Source organism: Oxyura jamaicensis, chromosome 1, assembly GCF_011077185.1.
Source record: "Oxyura jamaicensis isolate SHBP4307 breed ruddy duck chromosome 1, BPBGC_Ojam_1.0, whole genome shotgun sequence".
Taxonomy (NCBI): Eukaryota; Metazoa; Chordata; class Aves; order Anseriformes; family Anatidae; genus Oxyura; species Oxyura jamaicensis.
In genome coordinates, this window is record NC_048893.1 from 114,620,365 (window position 1) to 114,641,581 (window position 21,217).

At 38.7% G+C, this 21,217-nt stretch overlaps 1 protein-coding gene across 3 annotated transcripts in view; it reads left to right on the top strand.

The window, feature by feature from the left end:
• EFHC2 (EF-hand domain containing 2) overlaps window positions 1-21,217 on the top strand; it is a 60,074-nt gene that overhangs the window by 25,864 nt on the left and 12,993 nt on the right. For all 3 annotated transcript variants that reach the window (XM_035315971.1, XM_035315972.1, XM_035315970.1), the window contains exons 8-13: window positions 5,118-5,283; window positions 6,399-6,541; window positions 11,042-11,238; window positions 15,134-15,267; window positions 20,099-20,296; window positions 20,866-20,958. In XM_035315971.1, the coding sequence (XP_035171862.1) occupies window positions 5,118-5,283; window positions 6,399-6,541; window positions 11,042-11,238; window positions 15,134-15,267; window positions 20,099-20,296; window positions 20,866-20,958 (931 nt within the window). The remainder of the gene's footprint in view (window positions 1-5,117; window positions 5,284-6,398; window positions 6,542-11,041; window positions 11,239-15,133; window positions 15,268-20,098; window positions 20,297-20,865; window positions 20,959-21,217) is intronic.

Genomic DNA, 21,217 nt, shown 5'->3' on the forward strand with positions numbered 1-21,217 from the left:
TAAAGAGGCCGACATTTATTTTTGACTCTGCAGTTTCAGCATCAGTTGCTTGCCAATGGAATTTGCCCTTTAGGAGAATTAAGGGCAGTTTGGATTTCCCTTGAAGTGCATGATTATGGTATCTGATGTATTTCCAATGTTGTTTCTGCCTGTTTTGCTCTTCGTAGTGTTTGTGAAAAGCAAAGGAGAGCTTTTCCATGGGTAAACATGGCTAACGCCCTTCAGTAGGAAGCTAATGACATTACTGTCATGTAACAGTGCTGTGAATTCAAGAAAAAAATAGCTTAATGCGTGATATCATCTGTCTAGATCTGTTAGTGAAGCTGCAGAGGACAAAAATATTCTATAGCCATGTGTTGTGGCCAACATATAGATGTTGTGGTCACTCAGCTGAAACATGAAATACACTGATGTGCAATGGTGGGAAGCTGATACTCGTTCTTCTAACTAAATACAGTATCTCAGCACTGAGTTGAGTATAAATTGTCCTTTCTTAAACAACAGATTGTTCCTTCAGGAACAAAACAAGTAAAATCTGGTTTCCTGCTGATTTTTATTCCACGTCCCGGCACCTCCCAGGCCTGTCACGCCTTCTCGCAGCACCCTGTGATCCCTCGCATGTCCCGGTTCTCCTCGCTCTCCCACCCCCTCATTTCTCAGGCTCCCTCTCTGACCTGCTGCCTGGGCAGAGCAGCGTGCGGCGTGAGCGGCTGGCCAGTGCATGTGTGCTTTTGGCCAGGCAGCTGCTGCTGGATAACAGCTGACTTCTTGCGTTTCCCTCAGTGGGGGCATTAAAGCCTGCTGCCAATTTTCACTGAACTCGTTGGAGATCAGAGTCTCTCCGGCGTCTAACCTCTCCATTAAATGTGGTTGGGGCTGAGCTGCAGGATCTAAATCTACACAGGGAGTGCTACGGGCATTTGCAGATGCCTTTTTTTCCCCTCAGGTAACTGGCATAATCTTGAAGTAGGACTCTCTAAGAGGAGATTTTCTTTGAATCAAAACAAACACTCTCATGTTTTAGCTGCACACATGATTTTGTGAAGACTGGATTTGCTTTGATTGCTGCATGTAAAAGTTGTGAAGATGTTGGTTCTGCTTTCTTGTTTTACCTCTTACCTAAGTCGTGAAACACTCATGAAAACCAAGTGTTGGCTGTTTCTTATACCTCTTACATGTAAGGAACATCATAGTAGCAATGCCAGCTCCCCAGGTTAACTCCACTTCCTCTGTTGTCCAAGGCTAGTGGGATTTCTCTCTCCTGTTCCTGGCTGTAATGCTTAGATGTGACTGTCCTGTTCCTCCGAAGGTAGAATTTCTTGCCTGCCCACTATATGCTGATATTCAATATGGTTATCACTCTGATCCAGAATATATATATATAACTTTACTCTTCCTTGAAATGTGTTTTTATCTAACATGTGAGGGTTTTCCTACGGTTCATCAGCTGAGGGCAGAAGGTAATCTTACAGTGTATATTATGATCTCGCAATGTCTATTGAAACTGAAAGCAGAAAAAATCTCATTCAAGCTAGCTTAATGCTGCCTCTGTGGCAACAAATCATTTTTGAGGAATTCAGTTTTTCTTACTGAGAAGGCTGTGTCATCTTCAAATTGTATGCTAAAGAAGAGACTGGATTTGGTTTTGGTTATTGGTGTTTCCAGTGCTTGTTCAGCTCTCACTCAGGTTTTGATGCCATGAGAAAAAGTTACTAGTGTGTGATAAATGTTTGATATACTAGGTGAAATAAACACCACAGTGGCAGCCCATCTCCTGCTGGGTATCAACTGAGGCAGTAATAAGGGCTGAAACAGTACATGGGGAAAATATCTCTACTACTCTTTCTGGAACTAGAAATTTGTAACCCAAGACTTTCAATTTACCTGCTACCCACTGTAAATTCACATTGAAAATGCTACAGCCTAGGAGAAAAGAGCATTGATTTCTTTTCCAGAATGGACGTAATTTTCTTAAGAAACAGTGATAACCTTGAGAGGGGTGCATTTTGTGTGTAAGTGCAAGTTGTCTGTCTGATACTACCCTCATGGTACATGGCAGAGCAAAGATGAAAACAGTTTGGAACGTGTTCATAGCTCTTAGTCTAATGCACCTACCTGGCTGTTCAAAAGTTGCAGAAACAAGTTTTAAACCAGTCTGCTAAACCGTGTTTCTCTATGTAAAATTCTTTCTGAATTTCCTCGCTCACAGGAGAGAGTCTGCATACATAATCTTTAAAATCATGGAAGCTGTAGGTGGCACAAGACTAGATGTTTGCATTATTCTCTTTAGTGAATCTGAATGAAACAAGATCGTTTTACGCTGGGGAAAGGATGAGAAACAAAGCACTGAATTTCTCTTTGGATTTAATTTACCCCAAGCTTGGGTTGTGATTGTTTAACATACTCTCTGGGACTAACACAATATTCCTCTTAATTTGTAGTTTCCTTTCAGTTTATACATCTAATTTTCATCTATATATGCTAAAATACATGTAAAGGGAAATGCTTTAGCATTTCTTAACGAATGCCTTATGCATGAGCGTTAATGTGCATATACTGTGACCTGCATGTAAATGCATTCGCTTGTCTTTTGAGTTTACAGTTTCAACTGGACGTCCTGCCTTTCCAAACGGTGTTGGCAGGAAGTGTGTTATTTAAAGCTGTACAGAGTTGAGTTTCTGTTTCTGCTAAAAATACGGTGTTCCAAGCCTCTAGTCATCGAGGGGGAAATATCAATGCAGCGTAATGTAGTGAGTAATAAAAAATACTGTTAAGATTTCTAAATAACACAAAGAACCTAGGTTATGAGCCCTTCAGGAGAGCTGGCTTACCGATGTCCTGCAGCTGCCTGAAGAGACCTGGGAGGCGATAAAGGAGCCGGCAGCAGTCTGACACAGCCGAAAGCCATTGCATCTCTTTGCATCATACCTTATTAGTACGGCTGTATTGCCTACGGATTACAGCTTTTACCTTAATGCCACCCGAGCAAGAGAAGCGAGTGACACTGCGTGGCTCTCCCTGTCCCATCTGCCGCACACGCACTAGGTGGCACTGTTGGAGTGCAGGAGTGATCTTAATCGAGGTGTCGGGTTTGTGTGTGTTCCACATCGCAGAAGAAAACCTATATTATGAAACCTATATATATATATATTTCTGTTGGCAACTACAGGGGTAATTTTGGAGTAACTCAACACGCACCAACTCGGCATACAGAATCAATACCAGTGGGTATTGTTTTTATTTTCTGTCTCAATATGCTGATTTACATACATAGCGCTTATTGTACCAAGAACTGCATGTATATGTTACGTAACATGGCACACTGAAAATGTCGTGAGAAGCAGTTTTGTCACAAACAGTGTTGAGAAAATCAAGTTTTGGTGCATGTTTACACATACATTTATTGTTTGCCTCTGAAGCTTTGAAAATTTCTGAGTGGAATTTTGCATATGGGCTTGGCCTTTGTTCTTCCGAGATACAGACAGGGCACACATAGTTTTTATGGAAAAAAAAGAAAAAAAAAAGTTGGCGTGTTTTTGCAACCCCCCTGTCTCCTGATTCAGGGAAAGGTATTAGCATTTCCATTAGGCCATACTGTAACAGGTAAAGGCCAAAGAAAATCACATTGTGTTTCAAGTTAAAGAAAAACTCTGGCATCTGAATTCTTTTTGTATTTTTCAGCTTCATACTGCTGCTAGGCAAGTCAGAGTTTAAAAGAGTAGGTTGCTTTGATCTTCTGATATATTGCAGTTTAAAACATTTTAATAACAAACCACTGCAGAAAACATTTAAAGGAACACCAGTTTTATCATTCGCCTCAATCGTACTGAAACCCAAGCTACAAGTGTAAGTTATTCATCTCTATTGAGTTCTGTGTAGCAAATTTAGTTTTAGAGAAAAAACAACTTTATTTTGTGGGGTGAAGTTTAATTCACTGGTCACTTACATCACTCTTCGCCTCCTGGGCTGCACATTGTTATCCAGATTCCTCTCCGGTTTGCTGCACATTTTTGTCCTACACTTAGTAGCCCGGGTAGCTCTCGGTTCCTTGGGGCATCACCTCTGGCCAGCCCAGGTGTGGAGGTGGCACTGCTCCACCTGGACAGTGCTGCATTGTCTGGACCACAGCAAGCCCTCCAACCTTCTCATTGCACCCGTGCTGCGGCAGGAAAGGCCCTGCAGGCTGTGGTGGGCACCAGAGCTGTGGTGGCCAAGTGCAGCCTGGGTAGCATGGACAGCAACTGTCTGAAAATCAAGGAAGGTGACTAAGGTGACTATCCCCCTCGAATTTTTATGCAGACCTCATTGGAAGCTGGAAGTTGTGTTGCAGTGAAACAGCAGCTCAGGGAAGAAATACGGGGACAAATGGAGCAGCAAGGTTTTCACTAATACAGGATTAAGGAGGGACCTTACTGCAGCAGGGATTTGGGGGGCAACACATATGGGAATTGAATGCAGGTCTGCAACTGGTCATGTCTCTGTGTATCTAGGGTAGGTCAGGACCATTCATCACTGTGAAAAAAGATTTGAGAGTGGGGAAAATGAGTGAATATGAACCTTCCACAATTCTTCATGAAGTTGAGATGCAGACTGAAGCTATTGGCATCAGTGTACCAAGATGTACATAAACTTTAAAAATTCTTCTCATATATGCATGATATGAACAATGAATAAAATTTTAGTTATTTATGTATTTATTTCCCCCTGGGATAAGCAGAGGGCAAGAAACTCCTAAGCCAAGTGTTTACTTAATAACCTGGTCTCAAAGGATAAACTAAAAAATAAATTTAGAATTGCTCATTTATTTTTCTGTCCCATTTTGAAACTACACTTGTCATTTCTTTTGCCTGTTTATGTTAATGTGTTTTGTAAAACATTTTAAGATCATAGGTAAAATTCTGCAACCTGTGAAGAAACAATAATTTCACTGTTGGCTTCTGTGGTCTTTTTCTGCTCTGTAGCAGTAGGAGGGATCTTGGTTTGACTTTGATTAGTACTCTGTTACAGAAATTGGCAGAAATAAATGCAGAAATAAGTATTCATGCTGGAAGTTTAAATCCTTAGTAGAATGGCTTCATAAGAACAATAATAAATTGCTCTTGCTGTATTTATTGCAGAGGATTTCACCCCAGTTCCATATAAAACTCCACCACCACCAAAACCAGAAAAAACATTTCCACCGTATACTGGATTTGGTTCTGAAGAGGATTCTTTATGTTCCTGTATTGGTCTGCTTCCCAAGCCTCCCCAGAAAGATTTCAAGAAATTCATGGAGAAAGACAGGTATTTTGATGAAAAATAATTCAAGTCTTTTATTGTTTATCATTTCTTTTTGCAAAGGCAATTGATGTTAAGTACGGATGTCATTTTTTGGCAAAATACGGAGTTCATCAGAGGTTTAAGGGACAGGTGCAGGAGGACTAGTTTACTGACATGGAACTCAAATTTTCTCAGACCTCAGCAAAATTTCTTTTTGAGAATGCGAGTGTTCTGTCCCTCCTATCCCTCATTCCTTCCTGCTGTCTTCAGTGGCAGTTTCATGGAAGTAGTAGTCCAGGAATTAGTCAGGAATTTTGAATGCTAGAGCAGTCCAACACTGATTTGTTCTTTATGCTTGACTTTCTGGCATTTACTTTTTTCTCTGCTACAACAATGTTTTAAAGTGTTAACCCTTTACTTTCCATAATGAAACACCTTGTCAGGCGATGGTTGTTAAGGCCAAAGTGGAAACGTGGCTACATGGCACAGCACTGGGAAGGATGGCAGGAAGTCATTCTGTAACTCAGAGAGGTAGGGGAGATTTTGGCTAAGTGGATTCCTGTGGGGGAGATTAGCATATTTCTGTGAAGACCACAAAACAGCAAATTGACATGCTAGAGAAACAGTAACCACATGTAAAACCTCCATAAAAGAAGAAAGCTATTAGGGAAAGACTTGGTAGTGCATATAGTGGTACTGTACATCATGTAAAACATAACAGATATCCAACTACTAAGATCATCTGATAGGCCTGATTCCATGGAGATAGATCCTTGTATGTATTGCCATTCAGAATTTGATTTGAAAATATACACATTAAATACATTTTTCCTCTATAAATGCTCTGCAAAGAACATGAAGCTTCATTTGCAACTGAATTTGAATACAAATTCATTTCAGAGCTTTGGCAGAGAAGCAATTTTCCCTGAAAATAATTCCTTTCTATCTGGCTGAGTCTTGTTGGTTCAGTTAATTTAAGCTGAAAATGATTTTTTAGAAAAATAGGGAACCTTAAGCCATTATCCTTCTTGGTCCAGGAATAACACAATTAATATATTTTTAAAATCTCAGGGGAACACATCTCTAAGTGATGAAAACTTTTCTCACACTCTGTTTTTAATTTCTTACATCTTTTTTAGAAGTGGTCTGGAAAGTAACATACTGCGCTTTCTTGCAAAATTTGTTACTGATAGTCCCATTGACAAGGATCGGAAATTCATTATTTGCTACTTCCTGAGCGATGACACCATTTCAGTTTATGAACATACACAGCGAAACTCAGGTAAGACCTAGTAATGTCTTGCAATCAGTCTCAGTTGCCCTGCTCATTTGATTACAGTTTACAGTAAACATTGTGGCTGGAGTCAGCACTAGCAGAAGCAGGGATGTGGCTTTTTAAATGCAGTGGGAATTACATCAGCACCTCTTCTGCATTATCTTACGTCGCTGTATGTCATAATAATTTATAATCTTCATCGCTCAGAATAATGGTGTTCATTGTATGACAGCATTTCATGATGTCCTTTGGGAACTGGAAGTTTAATGTATTAGAACTTTTATTACATTTTAATTTGCAAATTTGGCCTTTAAGCATTTGCTTTTGTTGTAGATAACATACAGGAATTGTATTGTAATTGATGTGAAAAAGGATCAGGAAATTTAGGACATTAAGAATGAAAGAGTAAATCGTTTGTTTTTCAAGGCAGTGTTATGGTGTTACGATGCCTATATAACATCCTTCGTATAGAATCAGCTCACGAAGGCAAAACAGCTGTGACAACTTTTAATATACATTATCATTAATCATGCAGCGTTGAGCATCTAAAGAGTGAATGTTGCCCTGTGGTACAAGAGTGGGTGTGTGTTTGTGTGTATGTATTTGGCACAGCACTGGGAAGGATGGCAGGAAGTCTTTCTGTAACTCAGGAAGGCAGGGGAGCCTTGGCTAAGTGGCTTTCTGTTGGAGAGATTAGCCTATTTCTGTGAAGACCACAAAACATCTTTAGCAACAGTTTCACATTAGTAAACATCCAGAAGAGCTCTGGCCACTCTCAAGATGTGCAGTTGAAGGACTGATTGCTGTCAGCCTCTGATAAAATCATTGGGAGAAAAAAATCAGGAAATCATATTCTCTCAAAGACAAGAGAAAAACAGTAATAGAAGGTTTCCTTAGTTACCTTGTAAGGCTCTTGAGGAACCTCCTGACTAGCTCTTTTGGTACTGTTTGAATTGTCCTCTACCACCTTCCTGGCACAGAGAGCCTTAGTATGTTATTTCAGGTACACTCTGCAATGGTGACCAGCTCACTGCACTTAGTATTGACCTGTTTGGTACCCTGAGAGCAGGTAGAGCTCACTGTCTACAGCAAAGACTGTCTCTGGGAGGACTCTTCATTCTTCTTAGCTTCAGGCTCTGGAGACCCCACCCACCATTTGAATACAAGCAGTTTTCTGAGGAATGTTTTGAAAATGTGCAGAGCCCTTGAATAGGCTTCACTGACCATTCCCAGGTAGCCCTGCTCAAGTGTAGCTTAAAGATCTAACACTGCTTTATGGCAGCAGTGTCCTGTCATTGTTATTTTACTAGTTTTCTTCCATCCAGTAGCTTTTAATTTATGCAACTTCTTTTATATGGCTAAAGATATACACACATGTATGTGTATTTGTTAAGTGATGCTGCGGAGAAGCTCAAGACCAGCTCAGTTCTGCACTAAAGAATTACATTTGATTGTCTGGAGACACAAATGATGCTAAGGGTACAGCTACACTGTTAAATTGAGTCCAGGGAAGAGTTTGAATCTTGGATCCCTATCATCTGTATTGCCTGTCTGTCACTCCGGGTTCTCCTTTGCACCATTCCAACTAGACAAGGCCCCACAGAGCCCAGGCCCCTCCTGGAGGATGCTTAACTCCAGAAAACCCATCTGCAAGGCAGTGAGGACAAGGCTGCATCAGGTTTGGCTCGCTCCACCCTTATCAGTTATCTAACACTATCCCAGGAGGTTTTGCACATTCAAAAACCCTTCCCAGGCTCTTCTGCCACACCCAGGTGCTGCAATACATGCCCTTGGTTTTCTGCTCTAAACACTGCCCATTTAGACCACAGCACAGCCCTCGCATACCTCCAAGCATTCTGAACACACAAAAGTGCTATCTGTGTCTTAAGACCCCAAGTTTATCGCATAGCACCTGGAGCAGACCCACGCACTGTGCAGTGCAGATGTGGTGAGTCACCCGGGTTGGCAGCAGCATGGTTGCAAGGTCAGAGATTATTCCCCTGGCTTTTTGGAGTAAGAATATATGCTAGGTTTGAAGCTGGGGCCCCATTAATTATTGCTAGTTGAACAAAACATGAAACTGTAAATGAGCAAGTTTGCATACCAACAATAAAGAAATGCTTTCAGACACGTACGAAAGGCAAGTATCAGCAAATTGGTTTTCAGCTTTCCTGGGTTGTTAAAGGGGATGGAGAAGCTGACTGTTTCAGAGAGGGCAGAACTACGTGGAAGGATATGACTAAGAATTGCCCTCTGGAGCATTTAGCGATAGCAGCCTTGAAGGGGCAGGATAAGAAGTAGAGATGAAGGGATAGAGCAGAAGTCAGAAAGAGGTCTGGGACTGCAGAGGTTTCTTTGTTCCCATTTCCTTCCTTTATTCCTTCTCCTTTCCTCTTCCCTCATTTTAGTCACATCTGAAGGAGGAGAGACCAAGTTTCTTTGAGGTTAAGAATGAGAAGGCATTGCAGAGGTCAGGTATGAGAGGCTAGGAAAAAGGGTAAGGCGTGCAAAATGGGAATGAGAGGAACATTCTTGCGAGGAGCAGAAGCGTTGTTGAAGTGAACAGGGTGTGAGAAGAGTAAGGCTGGACATTTCTTAGGGAATGATTTAAAATAGTAAATGGCTCCCAGAATAACAATGTGACCCCTTCTCTCATGCACAGGTTCAAAGGGCTATCTTTTCCTGTTTTATTTGCATGAATTGATACACATTGGCAAATAAAAATGTTTCAGACCTCAGTTGATCTTACTTTTCTAAGTCCAGGGACCTGAAAGTTGCTGAGAAGTACTTCATATTATTAGTAACAGTGTGAAACTGTAATTGAAATACACAGTGCTGGACATCTTGAAGCACTTGTTGAGATGGGGGTCAAAGCAAGAGAACTTTGGTTCCCCATGTAGGATATCTCACAACCCCTTTTTTGCCCTAGACCAAACTAGCAGCTGTACAAACACCTACAAAGTCTGATCTGATCTTAATGGAAGAGGGTCTTTGGTTGTGGTGTTTATTTTGTGCTTTGAGCCCGACTCTTGTAGATTTCCATCAAAATTTCTCATCAGGTTTCAGTGTAAAATCTCTAACCTAATGAGTTTTTTTTTGTTGTTTTTCTTTATACCACTCGAAATGTACTCACCCATAATATTTAAAAAACAATTATCAGACAGAGGCATTAAGGTAAGTTTACAATCCAAATGAGCAGTTGCAGGGAAAAACAGAGACAGGAGTAAAATTTCAGTCTTACCGTGATCGATTTTGTTTAAATATTGCAAACACTTGCCAGGATTCTATAATGTAAAATTTTCATATTTGTTTTAATAGCTAGGTAAAAAGGAATGTGTTAAGAATAGAGTTACATTAGTGATTGGAATCGTTTTTTGATTTAAGCTAGACCTGACCATTACCCTCGTGTATTTTTTTGTCTTTTGCTTTTATGGTACAAGTAAAGCAATTAAGTAAGACATCTGATCCAAACTCCGATTTAATAAGTAGTTTGGGTTTCACATTCATTTATAATTTTGACTATAAATGGCATTTTACTACACTGTTCATCAGCCTTTTATTGGACTCGCATCACCACCTAATATGTAAAACATCATTAAATGTTACCGAAGTATGCTTTTTGGCTTTTGGCTTGGAAGCTCAAATATAAACAGGAAACAAACCCCAGGCACTCCAGAGTTGTTGTAGGACACATACCCTGATGAAACAGACATGTGACAGACTGTTTTCTAGAAAGCTTGGTAAATGTGATGTAATCTTGTGGTGCACCAGAAGATATTAATGGAAAGAAAAATGTTCCTTTTAGTATCTTACATACCCTTGAGCACAATGTGCAGTTTCCAGTGGCATGAATAAAATCATTATAATGTGAGAAGAAATAATGTGACATATGTGCTCAGAAAGGAAATAACAGATCACAGGTAAGTCGCATTGGCAGAAGAGTATGTAGAAGATAGTGTCATGTCACTCCTGCCTTTTTCATATTCAAAAGCCCTTAAAATTTTGCAAGTTAGAATTAAAGTGCACCAGAATTCATGATCTTAGTAGGACTGTATTATACTAAGTTGTGGATTTTTTTCTTTTTCTTCTTCTTTTTTTTTTTTTTTACTTTAACCGTTCAAGGATAATTGCCTGGATCTTGCATTTCGCATCTTACATTTCTCACGGGTCAGTCCCAAGGCTGGCAGCAGGGTTATGGGAACCATTTGAGGAGGCAAATTTCTCTCACATTTTAGAGAAAAGAAAAAAGGGAAGGTGTTTGGCAGGCATTCAGATGAGACATGTCACAGAATATGCACAGTGTAGCTGTTGCTGTGGACACTGGTAGAGGCTGTTCTTTTAGCAATGAGAAGAAGGGGGGGACGCATTTTGAGACAAGAAACTCAAGGATGAAAACTAATATATAAATATAAACTGACTGGTTTGGAGTAGTTTTTTTGGTTTATTTTATTTTATTTTTTTCCTGAGCAAAGCCACTATTAATTATTTACAATTCTATTCCCATAGGGATACTCGGTGGGAAGTTTTTGGAAAGAGGTCGCATTAAGAAACCTGGGCAGGAGCTCTTTAAGAGTGAGCCATCTGAATACTTCAAGGCTCAGGATCTGTTTGTTGGAGCCAGAGTTTGTTTCCATGGCCACAACTTTCTTTTGGTGGATGCTGATGAGTACACTATCAACTATATGGAGAAGCATGCAAATGAGGTGAAGCAGGCTCTTGTTATTTTCTGTTGGCTTTAAGAACTATATCTTATCTATATTATATTTTTCAGAATTGGTTTTACCTAATTTCTTCACCCAAAGTTCATGGCCCAGTGCTCTTTCTCTAGCAGTAGATGTAGGAGATGCTAGCTAGGGAGAGCTTTAGAATCTTACTGATGAGAATTCCCTGATTTGATTTATTTGTATTCATACATATTTATTTTACTGAACATTTCCATTTTAATATTAGAAATTCAAATCACAGTCAGGAATTTGGGCTTACAGTTTGTACTGAGTTTCACTGTCTTTTAGAGTTGCCTGCAAAGGGGAGAGCAGTAATAAAGAGCTGGACTGCTTCTGTTTGTGTGTACATTTTGCTACCAGTCATTACACAGATGTCTGGTAAAAAGCCCTCATTCACCAAAACCTGAAATATATCCAATAGGAGGAAATGGATTGTCCTCCAGCAATTGCCACAAAGGTCAAAAAAAGAACGGATACAGGGGTGGAAAATCAAAAGAAAGAAGAGTCCCAGAGCGTTTTGTGGGATTTTATGTTCATTTGGTAAAAAAATGTAGATTTTTTTTTTTAATGATGAACTTTGTGCTGAAATATTTGAAAAAAAATACCCCAGTGTACTTGGGAATTCCTATTGTGTGCAATCCCGATCCAGTCGGTTTGAGATGCATCTAAACAATGCAGCAGCTCAGGAGCCAAGGCATTTCAGCATCCCAGTCCCTCTTCTGATAGTTGTTTCAGCACCGTGTGATCTTGAACATCGACCTTCGGACTACACAGTGTTTTGAAGCCTTTGGAGCACTGTATATGCTTCATGGCTCGTGGTGGGGTCACAGCCTGAATTGTGCCTTCAGCAGACCTTCTGCAGAGCTGCCCATTACTCAGGCTTGTTAGAATATCCAGGAGGGTTTATCGAGCTATGAGATAATGTTCTCTGCCTTTTAGTCCAGACCCTTTGTGAGTGGGGAAGGGAGAAGGTTTAGTGAAGATTTTAGTTGTTCCCTGTCTGCTGGCTCACCACAGTGAGTGAACCTGCAGGACTCCCCACATGCCAGGAGACCTGGCGCAGTCTTGGGGACTGAGAGTGTCACCTTGCCATCTCTGTGCTGCCGAGGTAGAGGTAAATGCAGTCTGACTCTATTATTGCCTTTTGGCCACATGTGCTGTGCTTACTCTGCTGAAAATAGCAGAACCCAGCACGGTTTCTTTGCAACGTGGAGTTAGCACCACCCTGCCTTCCCTAAAGGAACGAGGAAGGTCTGCAAACGCTCGTTGATGTAAAATGTTACGACTGCTAAATGCTTTAAGCAGTAAAATACAAAGCTATATACATTATGTTTTCTTACTGCTGGACTCTTTTTACTCCTGGTAGAATAAAAATCAAAGCTATTCTCCAAAATGCAGTCTGCATCATTAGGTTGTAAATGGTCTTTGGAACTGCTGTTTGCATTGATTGTCTTGAAGCAAATAAACGCAATCTTAGTTTTCCAGACTGAACGATTGTATATTACCAAAATAAAATCTGCAAAATGGGAAGAAACAGCACTAAAAACACTTATCTGAAGTGAATTTTGAAATGTTCTTTGCACAGTGAAGAGTTCAAAACAGATGGTAGAAAAATCCATTTTATTCTCCCAAGGACAGATGCTTTATTCAGATCCTTTGGCAACAGTTCCAGAAGTAAGGATACACCTTGTTTACCTCAGTTCATCGAGGCTGCATACTCAGACCACAAGAACTTCAGCAATCATCAGAGAAGAGCAGAGACAGAAGATGGTTAGAAGAAGAGAAAAAAAAATATTATTTTTCAGTTATTTCTAAAATTTGAAATCTTTTTCCTTCTGAATTGACAGAGGTTTCCTTTTGACACAATGCATCAGTACCTTTTCTGAACACTTGTGAAAGAAATCCAGATGGAGTATTTTTCTTTTGGAAAATGAGATAAATTTTCTGTTTCAAAAAATGTATTTATTGTATTGCATTTAAATTAAGGGGAAAAAAATCAATGAATCTTTTCATTTTGATCACAGCCTGTAATGAAAGTGATTTGAAGAATCTAATTTTCAAAACATTTCAACACTTAGTTTCTTTTCCAATTTGATGAAAAAAGATGAAACCGTGAATTTGCTTCTGAGCAGAACATTTGCATTGTGCACAGCTCTAATTGTATTATCAAGGTTTGAAGAGGATTCTTTTAAACAAGACATTGCTGTGCCTCCTTGGAAATGGATTCATCAACTCTGAAGCAGTTTCAATTGCTTAAACTTTGTAGTCTTCAGCAGCACAGGCACGAAGGTTGTTTTTGCTTGCATTGAATCCAACATAATAAACTGTGACTCAGGCATAAGCAAGACAATCAAACAAAACTAGATTGTGACTCCTGGAATGTCAACAGCTACAAGAGAAGTGGGGAAAGTGAGTGAGGAGTTATCACCAGGCTGCTCGGATACTAGATGTTTACATAGGTGTTTGCAATATATAGTCTAGAAAAAAGATGTAAAAGTAACTGCTTTGACAATGTAAAGGGCAGTTTTTAAGTAGCCAGGACACTTTGCCCATCTTTAAATATTCTGCAGGTTGACTCCTTCTGCCCAGCCTTTTCTCAATCTCTGTTCCTTTCTTTTTCAGTAACATGCTGTGTGCTTATGGCCCGGACAATAAAGTCTTGGCAAGAGGACTGAAAAAGTTGCTGTCTCTAAGTCTTTTTGATTTGCTGGTCAAGCTGCTCCACACCACTGGCTTGCGTGGCATTGCATGCCAGTGTTGTACTTGGAGCAGTTTTTGCATATGCAGTGGCAGTCTTCTCTAAATTTGAGCATGTTACCTACAACCACGGATTTATTAATTAAATGTGGATCAATTTATACTGCTCTGGCAGTGCCATAAGGACTTCCAATACCTGCCATAAGGACTTCCAATACCCTTTCCTGGATCTCTTTGAACGGATACAACTCTGTGAACAGACTTCAGCATGAGAGTGAGTGAGGCCTCATCTCTTCCGTGATGAAGTCCTCAATACCAGTCATACCAAATTTTAAGTGCTTGTTTATTAAAAGAACATTTTTTACTGGGAGAAATGAGAGAAAACTATTTTCAGACCATTCATTGTGCTTTATAAAGGAGGTAAAACATGATAGATATAAGGGCATGTCTGATATTAATATCTGGACTCAGTTCCAGTTTAATGACTAAATACATAGACTTTAATGGTAAAGATGAACATAGCAAATAAATCTGTGGTAGAGCTCTTACACAGCAATCTGAATACAAGGTGAAAGCCTAAGTGCTCCAGTTCTATTTATCTGAATTCAATTTTATTTTAATGGTCTATTTAGGAAGAAATAAGCATTCTTGTTACATGATAGGGAAAATTGTTTCCTAACTGATTTCCAATCTGCTAATTCTGAGTATGTTTTACATAATATGAGTGAGCGTATCCGTTGGAACAGTTGATCAGAGCCAATGGTGAAAAGATTAGTTTTAACCTGGTAAAATTTATTAATTGAGAATTCAGTGACAGGCACCAACACAAAATGAGGACAAAGTTATTAGATCTATACTTCAAATGTTACTGCTTCGGTTTTAACAATACAATGCTTGAAGCAAAAGTGAATGTCCTTTCATGTGTCTGCAACAAGCTCTCTGAGAATGCATGATCTGATGATTTTTTTTTTTGTTATTTAATTCTCAGTAGAAAGCAAGTTTTTTTCAGAAGCGAGCTTCCCTCCAGACTTAACACGCTGCAGATTTATGCATTTGAAATGAAACAATGAAGAAACTAGCAGTTCAGCATTGCCCTGCATCCTGATAACTCTTGCTGTTACATAAGTTGCATAGTGCTTTTCTCTCTTAACTCTCTGTCTTGTTTTCCTTTGTTAAGTTCTCTGTGGCTGATGCTGGCTTCATCTTCAAGAAACTGAAAGACATAGCTGAGCCTCGTTCACGAGAAATCAGACAGGTGTTTGCAGCCACAGACCCAGAGCATACCAAGGTGATTGAGTATGAGCCTTTCAGGTAAGACGGTGGGTTTTGGTTTTTAATATTTAATGGAGGCACATTCCCCCAGAAAGTATAGGGCGTGAATTACTATTGACACCTTTTGCACATGTTAGCTGACAAATGGTGTATGTTTCTTTACATTTACTTGGAGACTTTGTGGGAAAAGAAGGTGAACCCATGCCCTGGAAAAACAGAAATGAGAGATAGCTTTTCAAGTAACCTGGAAAGCAAAACTATAATCTGTCTACTTTTTATGGAGATGGCATAGGGAATTATGAAGAAGGGCAAGTAAGTAGTAATATGAAGGATAAAGAAAAGCCCATCCTGAGAGAGTGAAACAAATTAATTGTAGTTCTGAAATTTGAGAAAGAAGGTTTGAGTTGCCTTCTGAAAATGGTGTTATTTGGGTTTTGGATCATTGATAAATGAATGATTGGTAAATGAATGAATCATTGATAAATGAACCAAGGTGTACTGAAATTACGGGATACAGTGATAAGCATCTTTAAAACATACTGGAAAGCAGTAGTGAGAGCAATGCTTATTAATGATGTGGAACAGAGGAGGAGATTTTACCTAGAAACATTTTGTTCTTCACGGTGGTAATAAACTATACATATTTATATATATGTCATAATAACTAAAGTGTATAAGTAGATGTATATTGCATGGAATGTCATCCCTATAGAAATGTTAACCAATGCAGAAAAATACTTGTGAAACATCTCAGAGGAAACATAGATCCGAAGAAGGTTTTTCTAGTGAGTCAAAGTGAAAGTAGTGACAGATGAAAACAAGCTGGTATTCAGAAATTGAAAAAGTGTGATTAAAAAGTAGGATTCAAATTAAGAGAAGCCAGAGCTAGTGGTTTTGGTCAAAATGTTGCTAGACTCCTGATGTTTTACTCAACAGAAGCAAGATTTTGAATTGCTAACTGCATTCAGAGGGGAAATGTTATTTCTAGAGTAAGAAGAGTAGAAAATTGAAAGTTCAAGGGTATATGAAGAAACTTTGTAACACTCGTAAAAGGTTTTTAATTTATGCATCCAGTAACTTTAAAATTGAACAATTATGGTTTTAAGTAAAATTATGAAATAATTATTTGCAAAACTGTCTTCTTACATGTACTAAGAGCAGATCAAGGCTTCAGAACATTTGCATGACAAAATTGGCGGAATACACTTTTACAAGGGTTGATTGTACTTTCCCTGTTTACAGAAGGGATTTTTTAAAAATTGTATTTTATCAAGCAGAAGTTTGATTGCATGTAAATTTAATTACAGCCCAGCTGTTTAATTTAGGTTGGTGCTGTTCCTGTCACATGCTGTAAGATGTGTCTATTTCCATGGTATGGAGGCACTTGGTTGCAACAATAAAAAACAGTAGCCCTCTCCGTGAGCAAGAGAGAAAATGGGAATTCACGTGATGATGTTTTTTAGCCTCAGTGCTCACATAGGCCATTGTGAGCACCTACTAATGGTCCACATCCCTCCTCTGGTGGGGCCTAACGGGATTTAACAGGAATCATTCACACACTGCCACAGGAAGGATTTACCTCTAAGGCACATTTGACTTCCATGCTTTATAGTGAATAGTAGATTTTGTTTCTGTTCATATTTAACAGGTTTCTTTTTTCTTTTTTTTTCTTTTTTTTCATTTTTTTATTTTCTTGTTTTAAAATCCACATAGTTTAGGAAAGAAATATTTTCAATGACAAAGGCAAGAGAGCCCTTCTTTGCATCTATGAGAAATCACAGATATTTTTCTACAAAAAGAATATGTATTTCTCCTTCAATTTAAAATGTTCTTGTTTACGTCACTGCTTATTTTAAATCTGTCATGGCATTTCATGACTAAAACTAACTACAAATGATTATTTTTAATACAGGCAATTATCTGTGTGACAGCTTCAACCAGCATAATAATCCTCTTATCTTAAATACAGCTAAAGCTTTGCTGTGCTCTAAATTTTACAGTTCAGGTTTCTTCCTTTCTACCTGTATAATTTTATACAAGTTAAATTTAAAAATACACCTATAAGTAAGACGTAGTGAAACATAATTATAATTATACAATTTACTTGAAGTATTCTCAAAACCCACATCAACGGGACATCATCCAGGAAATAAATACATGGTGTGTACAGAAGCAATTCCCAATGCTATTGTTCGATCTATTGAAAGCTTTGTTAAAGAGAGAGCTAGAGAAAATAACTATATCTTAGAAGTCTGTATATCACATGGTCCTATCCAGACTGCTTTTTCTCAGAAGCTACTGGCAAGACTATTTGCTGTTAGAAACAAAGAACCATGTGATTTTAGCAAAGATGCCTATCTTTAATTTAGCTTGAGAAATAGCTCTCTTAAGCAGTTAATTATTATTTGTTCTTTCTCTACCAAATTCAGATTGCAATCTGTATTATTCTTCTAGAACGACAACAAAAAAGATAACTAACTTGTGGGAACAATTGTTGCAGCTTGTTTCTTTTTGTCAGGATGAGTTTAGATGTGTTCAGTGTCTGAGTCTTGTGTCTCACTTGTTAGTTCCTAGGAATCACAAGAAAATTCCTTAATTCCCAAATGAGACAATGATTTTCTCTAGGGTTTTGGTGACTTAATTGTCACCAACTGGCTTGAGAAAAGATAAGACTTAAACAATCCCGACAATGGAAAAGTCCATGCCGTGTGTGGAAATCCAGCCCATGGATTTCATGTTCACATGAATAAAGCTACCTATATGCTTTCAGCTTTGCCAACCCAAGCATTTAGTGCCAGTCTTACAAGGCGGTATTGTTCTCTATTTCGTGTTTGCAGTAATACTGAAAAAAGAGGATCCGATTTTGACTGGGTCTCTGAATGCTGCTACAACATAAATAATAATATTCAGTGTGTGTGTTAAGATAATAATATTACTAAATGGACCAAGTTTTGGTCATTGAGCTTGCGTAAACTCAAAATGAGGTTTGGTGCTGTCATCAGCTTGTCTTTTCCTTATATTTATCTCCTGTCTTTGCAAATAAGAGATCTTACTGATTTACAAAATAAAAACAAAAAAAACAGTTTAGTCATTGTAGACACTATATGGTGTTTAGTATCCTTTTTTGAATAGCTGTGTGAGTGCAATCCTATTCTCTGCAGCAATATCTTCATTTGAACAGGGCCACACAAGCATCTCAGACAAAGTCAGTGAAAAACTATATTTGTTAATAAAATTTTCTAATTGAAGGGGTACTGAATTTCAGTGCTTTCAGTTCAGATGTGGATGTTAAAAGATCCACTATCAGAACTGTTCAGGAATTCAGCTGCTCTTCAGCCAGCCGTTTGAGTCTCGTGTCTGATCTTTTTCTATCACTAACAATTTCGTCCATTTATTTTCAAGGACGGGTGATCCTTGAAATTGCATCGCAGTGATGCAGTACCCTCATGTGTGCCATAAGGTACAGTTCTAACTGCAGAAGCCATTATGGTGAAGTTTATTCCTAGTGCAGTTTATCCAGTTGCATCATAAATAGGTAATCTAATTTTGACTGAGACACACACAGGCCGATGTTGATGCTTGCTGTTAAAAAATCCTACTGATTATGTATTCACCTGAGACAGATTTGGAATCATAATGCCAAGGTATAGTTACACTAACCCAGGTTTGTTTGACAAGAGGTCTTGTAGCTATTGAGGTAAACTACAGTTCAGTTTTCTCAGGAAAGCTGGAGGCCGCCTACATTTCCTTGCTACTGGCGTTTTTCTTCCTTCCTGGTGTGCCAACACGCAGGGCATAGGAGGAACTCCATAATCACTGAAGGTGGCACAATCCCTACTGCAAAGCTTGTACCATTTTCTAATGCAGTCCTTCTCTTCCCTCTCCCAACAATATAAACCAAAGTTTTATGTATAACAAAACTATAACTTAGTCTCAGTGCCTGTTTCCATTTGATGATATACAATAAGTGTCTTCAGGAGCTTATCCTAAAATTACTCCAGTGCTATTATCAGCAACAAACCCTTGATATTAACAGGCATGATTAGTCATTCAATGCCAGTATTGGCCCATCAGATGGATCTTAGGAACATTTCTTCTTCCTTGGGTTAGGCTGATTCTTCTGAGCAGCACAACCTTGGGAGAGTGCATCTCAGGCTTTTCCCTGTGGGATCTGATTCCCCACTGACAGTACCCAAGCATCAGCTGGTCTTGTTGCTGTGTCCCTTATTTATTTCTTGTCAGGAGGGCTTGTGATTATAAGTTGGGTGTAATTTTCTGCCTTTTCTGTGTGGCTGATTTGTGTTTCCCTTCCCCCAGCTTTCCCATGAAAGCTACCCAACAGGGCCAGTTTTCACCGTGATTTGTGGAGTGTGGCATGACACTTGATTAATACCACCATTCTCTGTTGGTATCTTCTGCCCCACTTCTCTTCCGATGATGTTTTATGCAACTGTTGTACGTGCTTTGTGTTTATAGATAATTAATCATACATTGCAGAATGCGAAACACAATTAGGAACAAAGCAGGATAATAGCCTGTATAATTCACTGTATTGTTGGACAAAGCTAATCTCTGCTAATGTTCCATGCTAGTACAGCATTTCCAGGTAAAAGGTTTCTATAATGATTATATGTTTTGTTCCGTGTAGTCAACTACAGAGGAAACATGGACATCTTCCAAAAGTTAAGAGTTCAGGTACTTCCCGTTAAACCTCCTTGAACAGACCTGGATTTCAAATTTAACTGTATACTTTCTTTAAAGATTTTAAATAAATACAGCATTTTAATAGTTGTTTTCACAGAAGTTTAGCAATTATTAGCTTTTTAACTATTTTACTTAAACTAATGTAGTATGTTATTTTTGTAAACAGAAATTTGATAGTCAGTATCACGGATGGAGCATTTTCAGAACATGAAATTATGACTCTTGGGCGCTATTACGGTGTGAAAGAAGAATATGAAACAGACCTCCACCTCCTCCTTGCAGTGGCTCAAGAACAACTGAAGAAAAATAGCTTTGAGAATTTTGGACAACTGTCTGCAGTACTTGTGTACAATGATCGTGAAAAGTAAGTTTCCTCTATTTATCCTAGACTGCTTTCTGGTAAACTCTACTTGCAAACACCTACCTAGTTTCTGTTTGGTGCTGAGCAAATGATATATTGCAGTCAAATAATATTTCTTTGTATCTTAAGCCTCTCTCAGCACTTGACAGTGGACAAGAAAAGGATAGTATTTTGTGTCCTGTTCATTTTATTCATGTACTTTTTGTTAATAGCTGCCAAACTAAGTGTTCACTGACATAATCAGATGTCTGTTCACAAGCAAAACAGTATATTAAATGAAAGACTAAAAATAGTTATTAAAAAAAAAAAGGATTTGTTGTTGATCCTTTATGATAATCATTTGCCCTTTTTGTTCTGTGATGTCACAGAATAACAGAATCACTAAGGACCTCAGAATGATGGAGACAGGCTACTATGTGCACTTCAGGTTTCTAAGCTGTATAACAGTGAAATTTCATAAAATATATTTTCATTGCCTCTGACACATTTTCCTGTACACTTTAACATTATCTTGAAATAAACCTGGCTAATACCTAATGTACACTAGTCCCTCTCTCTTTCTGTTTGTGTAGATGTGGGGTGCTGCCCTATCAGATGTGCAGAACTATTTGCAAGTCTTTTAAGTTGCCACTGGCTGATGACCTTCTGGAAGCTGTACTGACCATGTAAGTCAAAGGCAGATAGTATGACCTGCATGAATGGGTGCCAATCAGTTTTAAATATTTACTGCAGATGCATTTCTTAAGAAATTGTTATCTTTGTAATTTCAGTTATTACATTTTGTTCTGATTTTGTCCATGTACAGGTGCAGATTTTCCTATTTATAGAATATTTATAATCAACCGTGATGCATCCATCTTAGCAAAGTATCTTCCTTTTTGTCTGGCAAAATAGATCATCTGGGGTTTGCCAGAATTCTGTGGA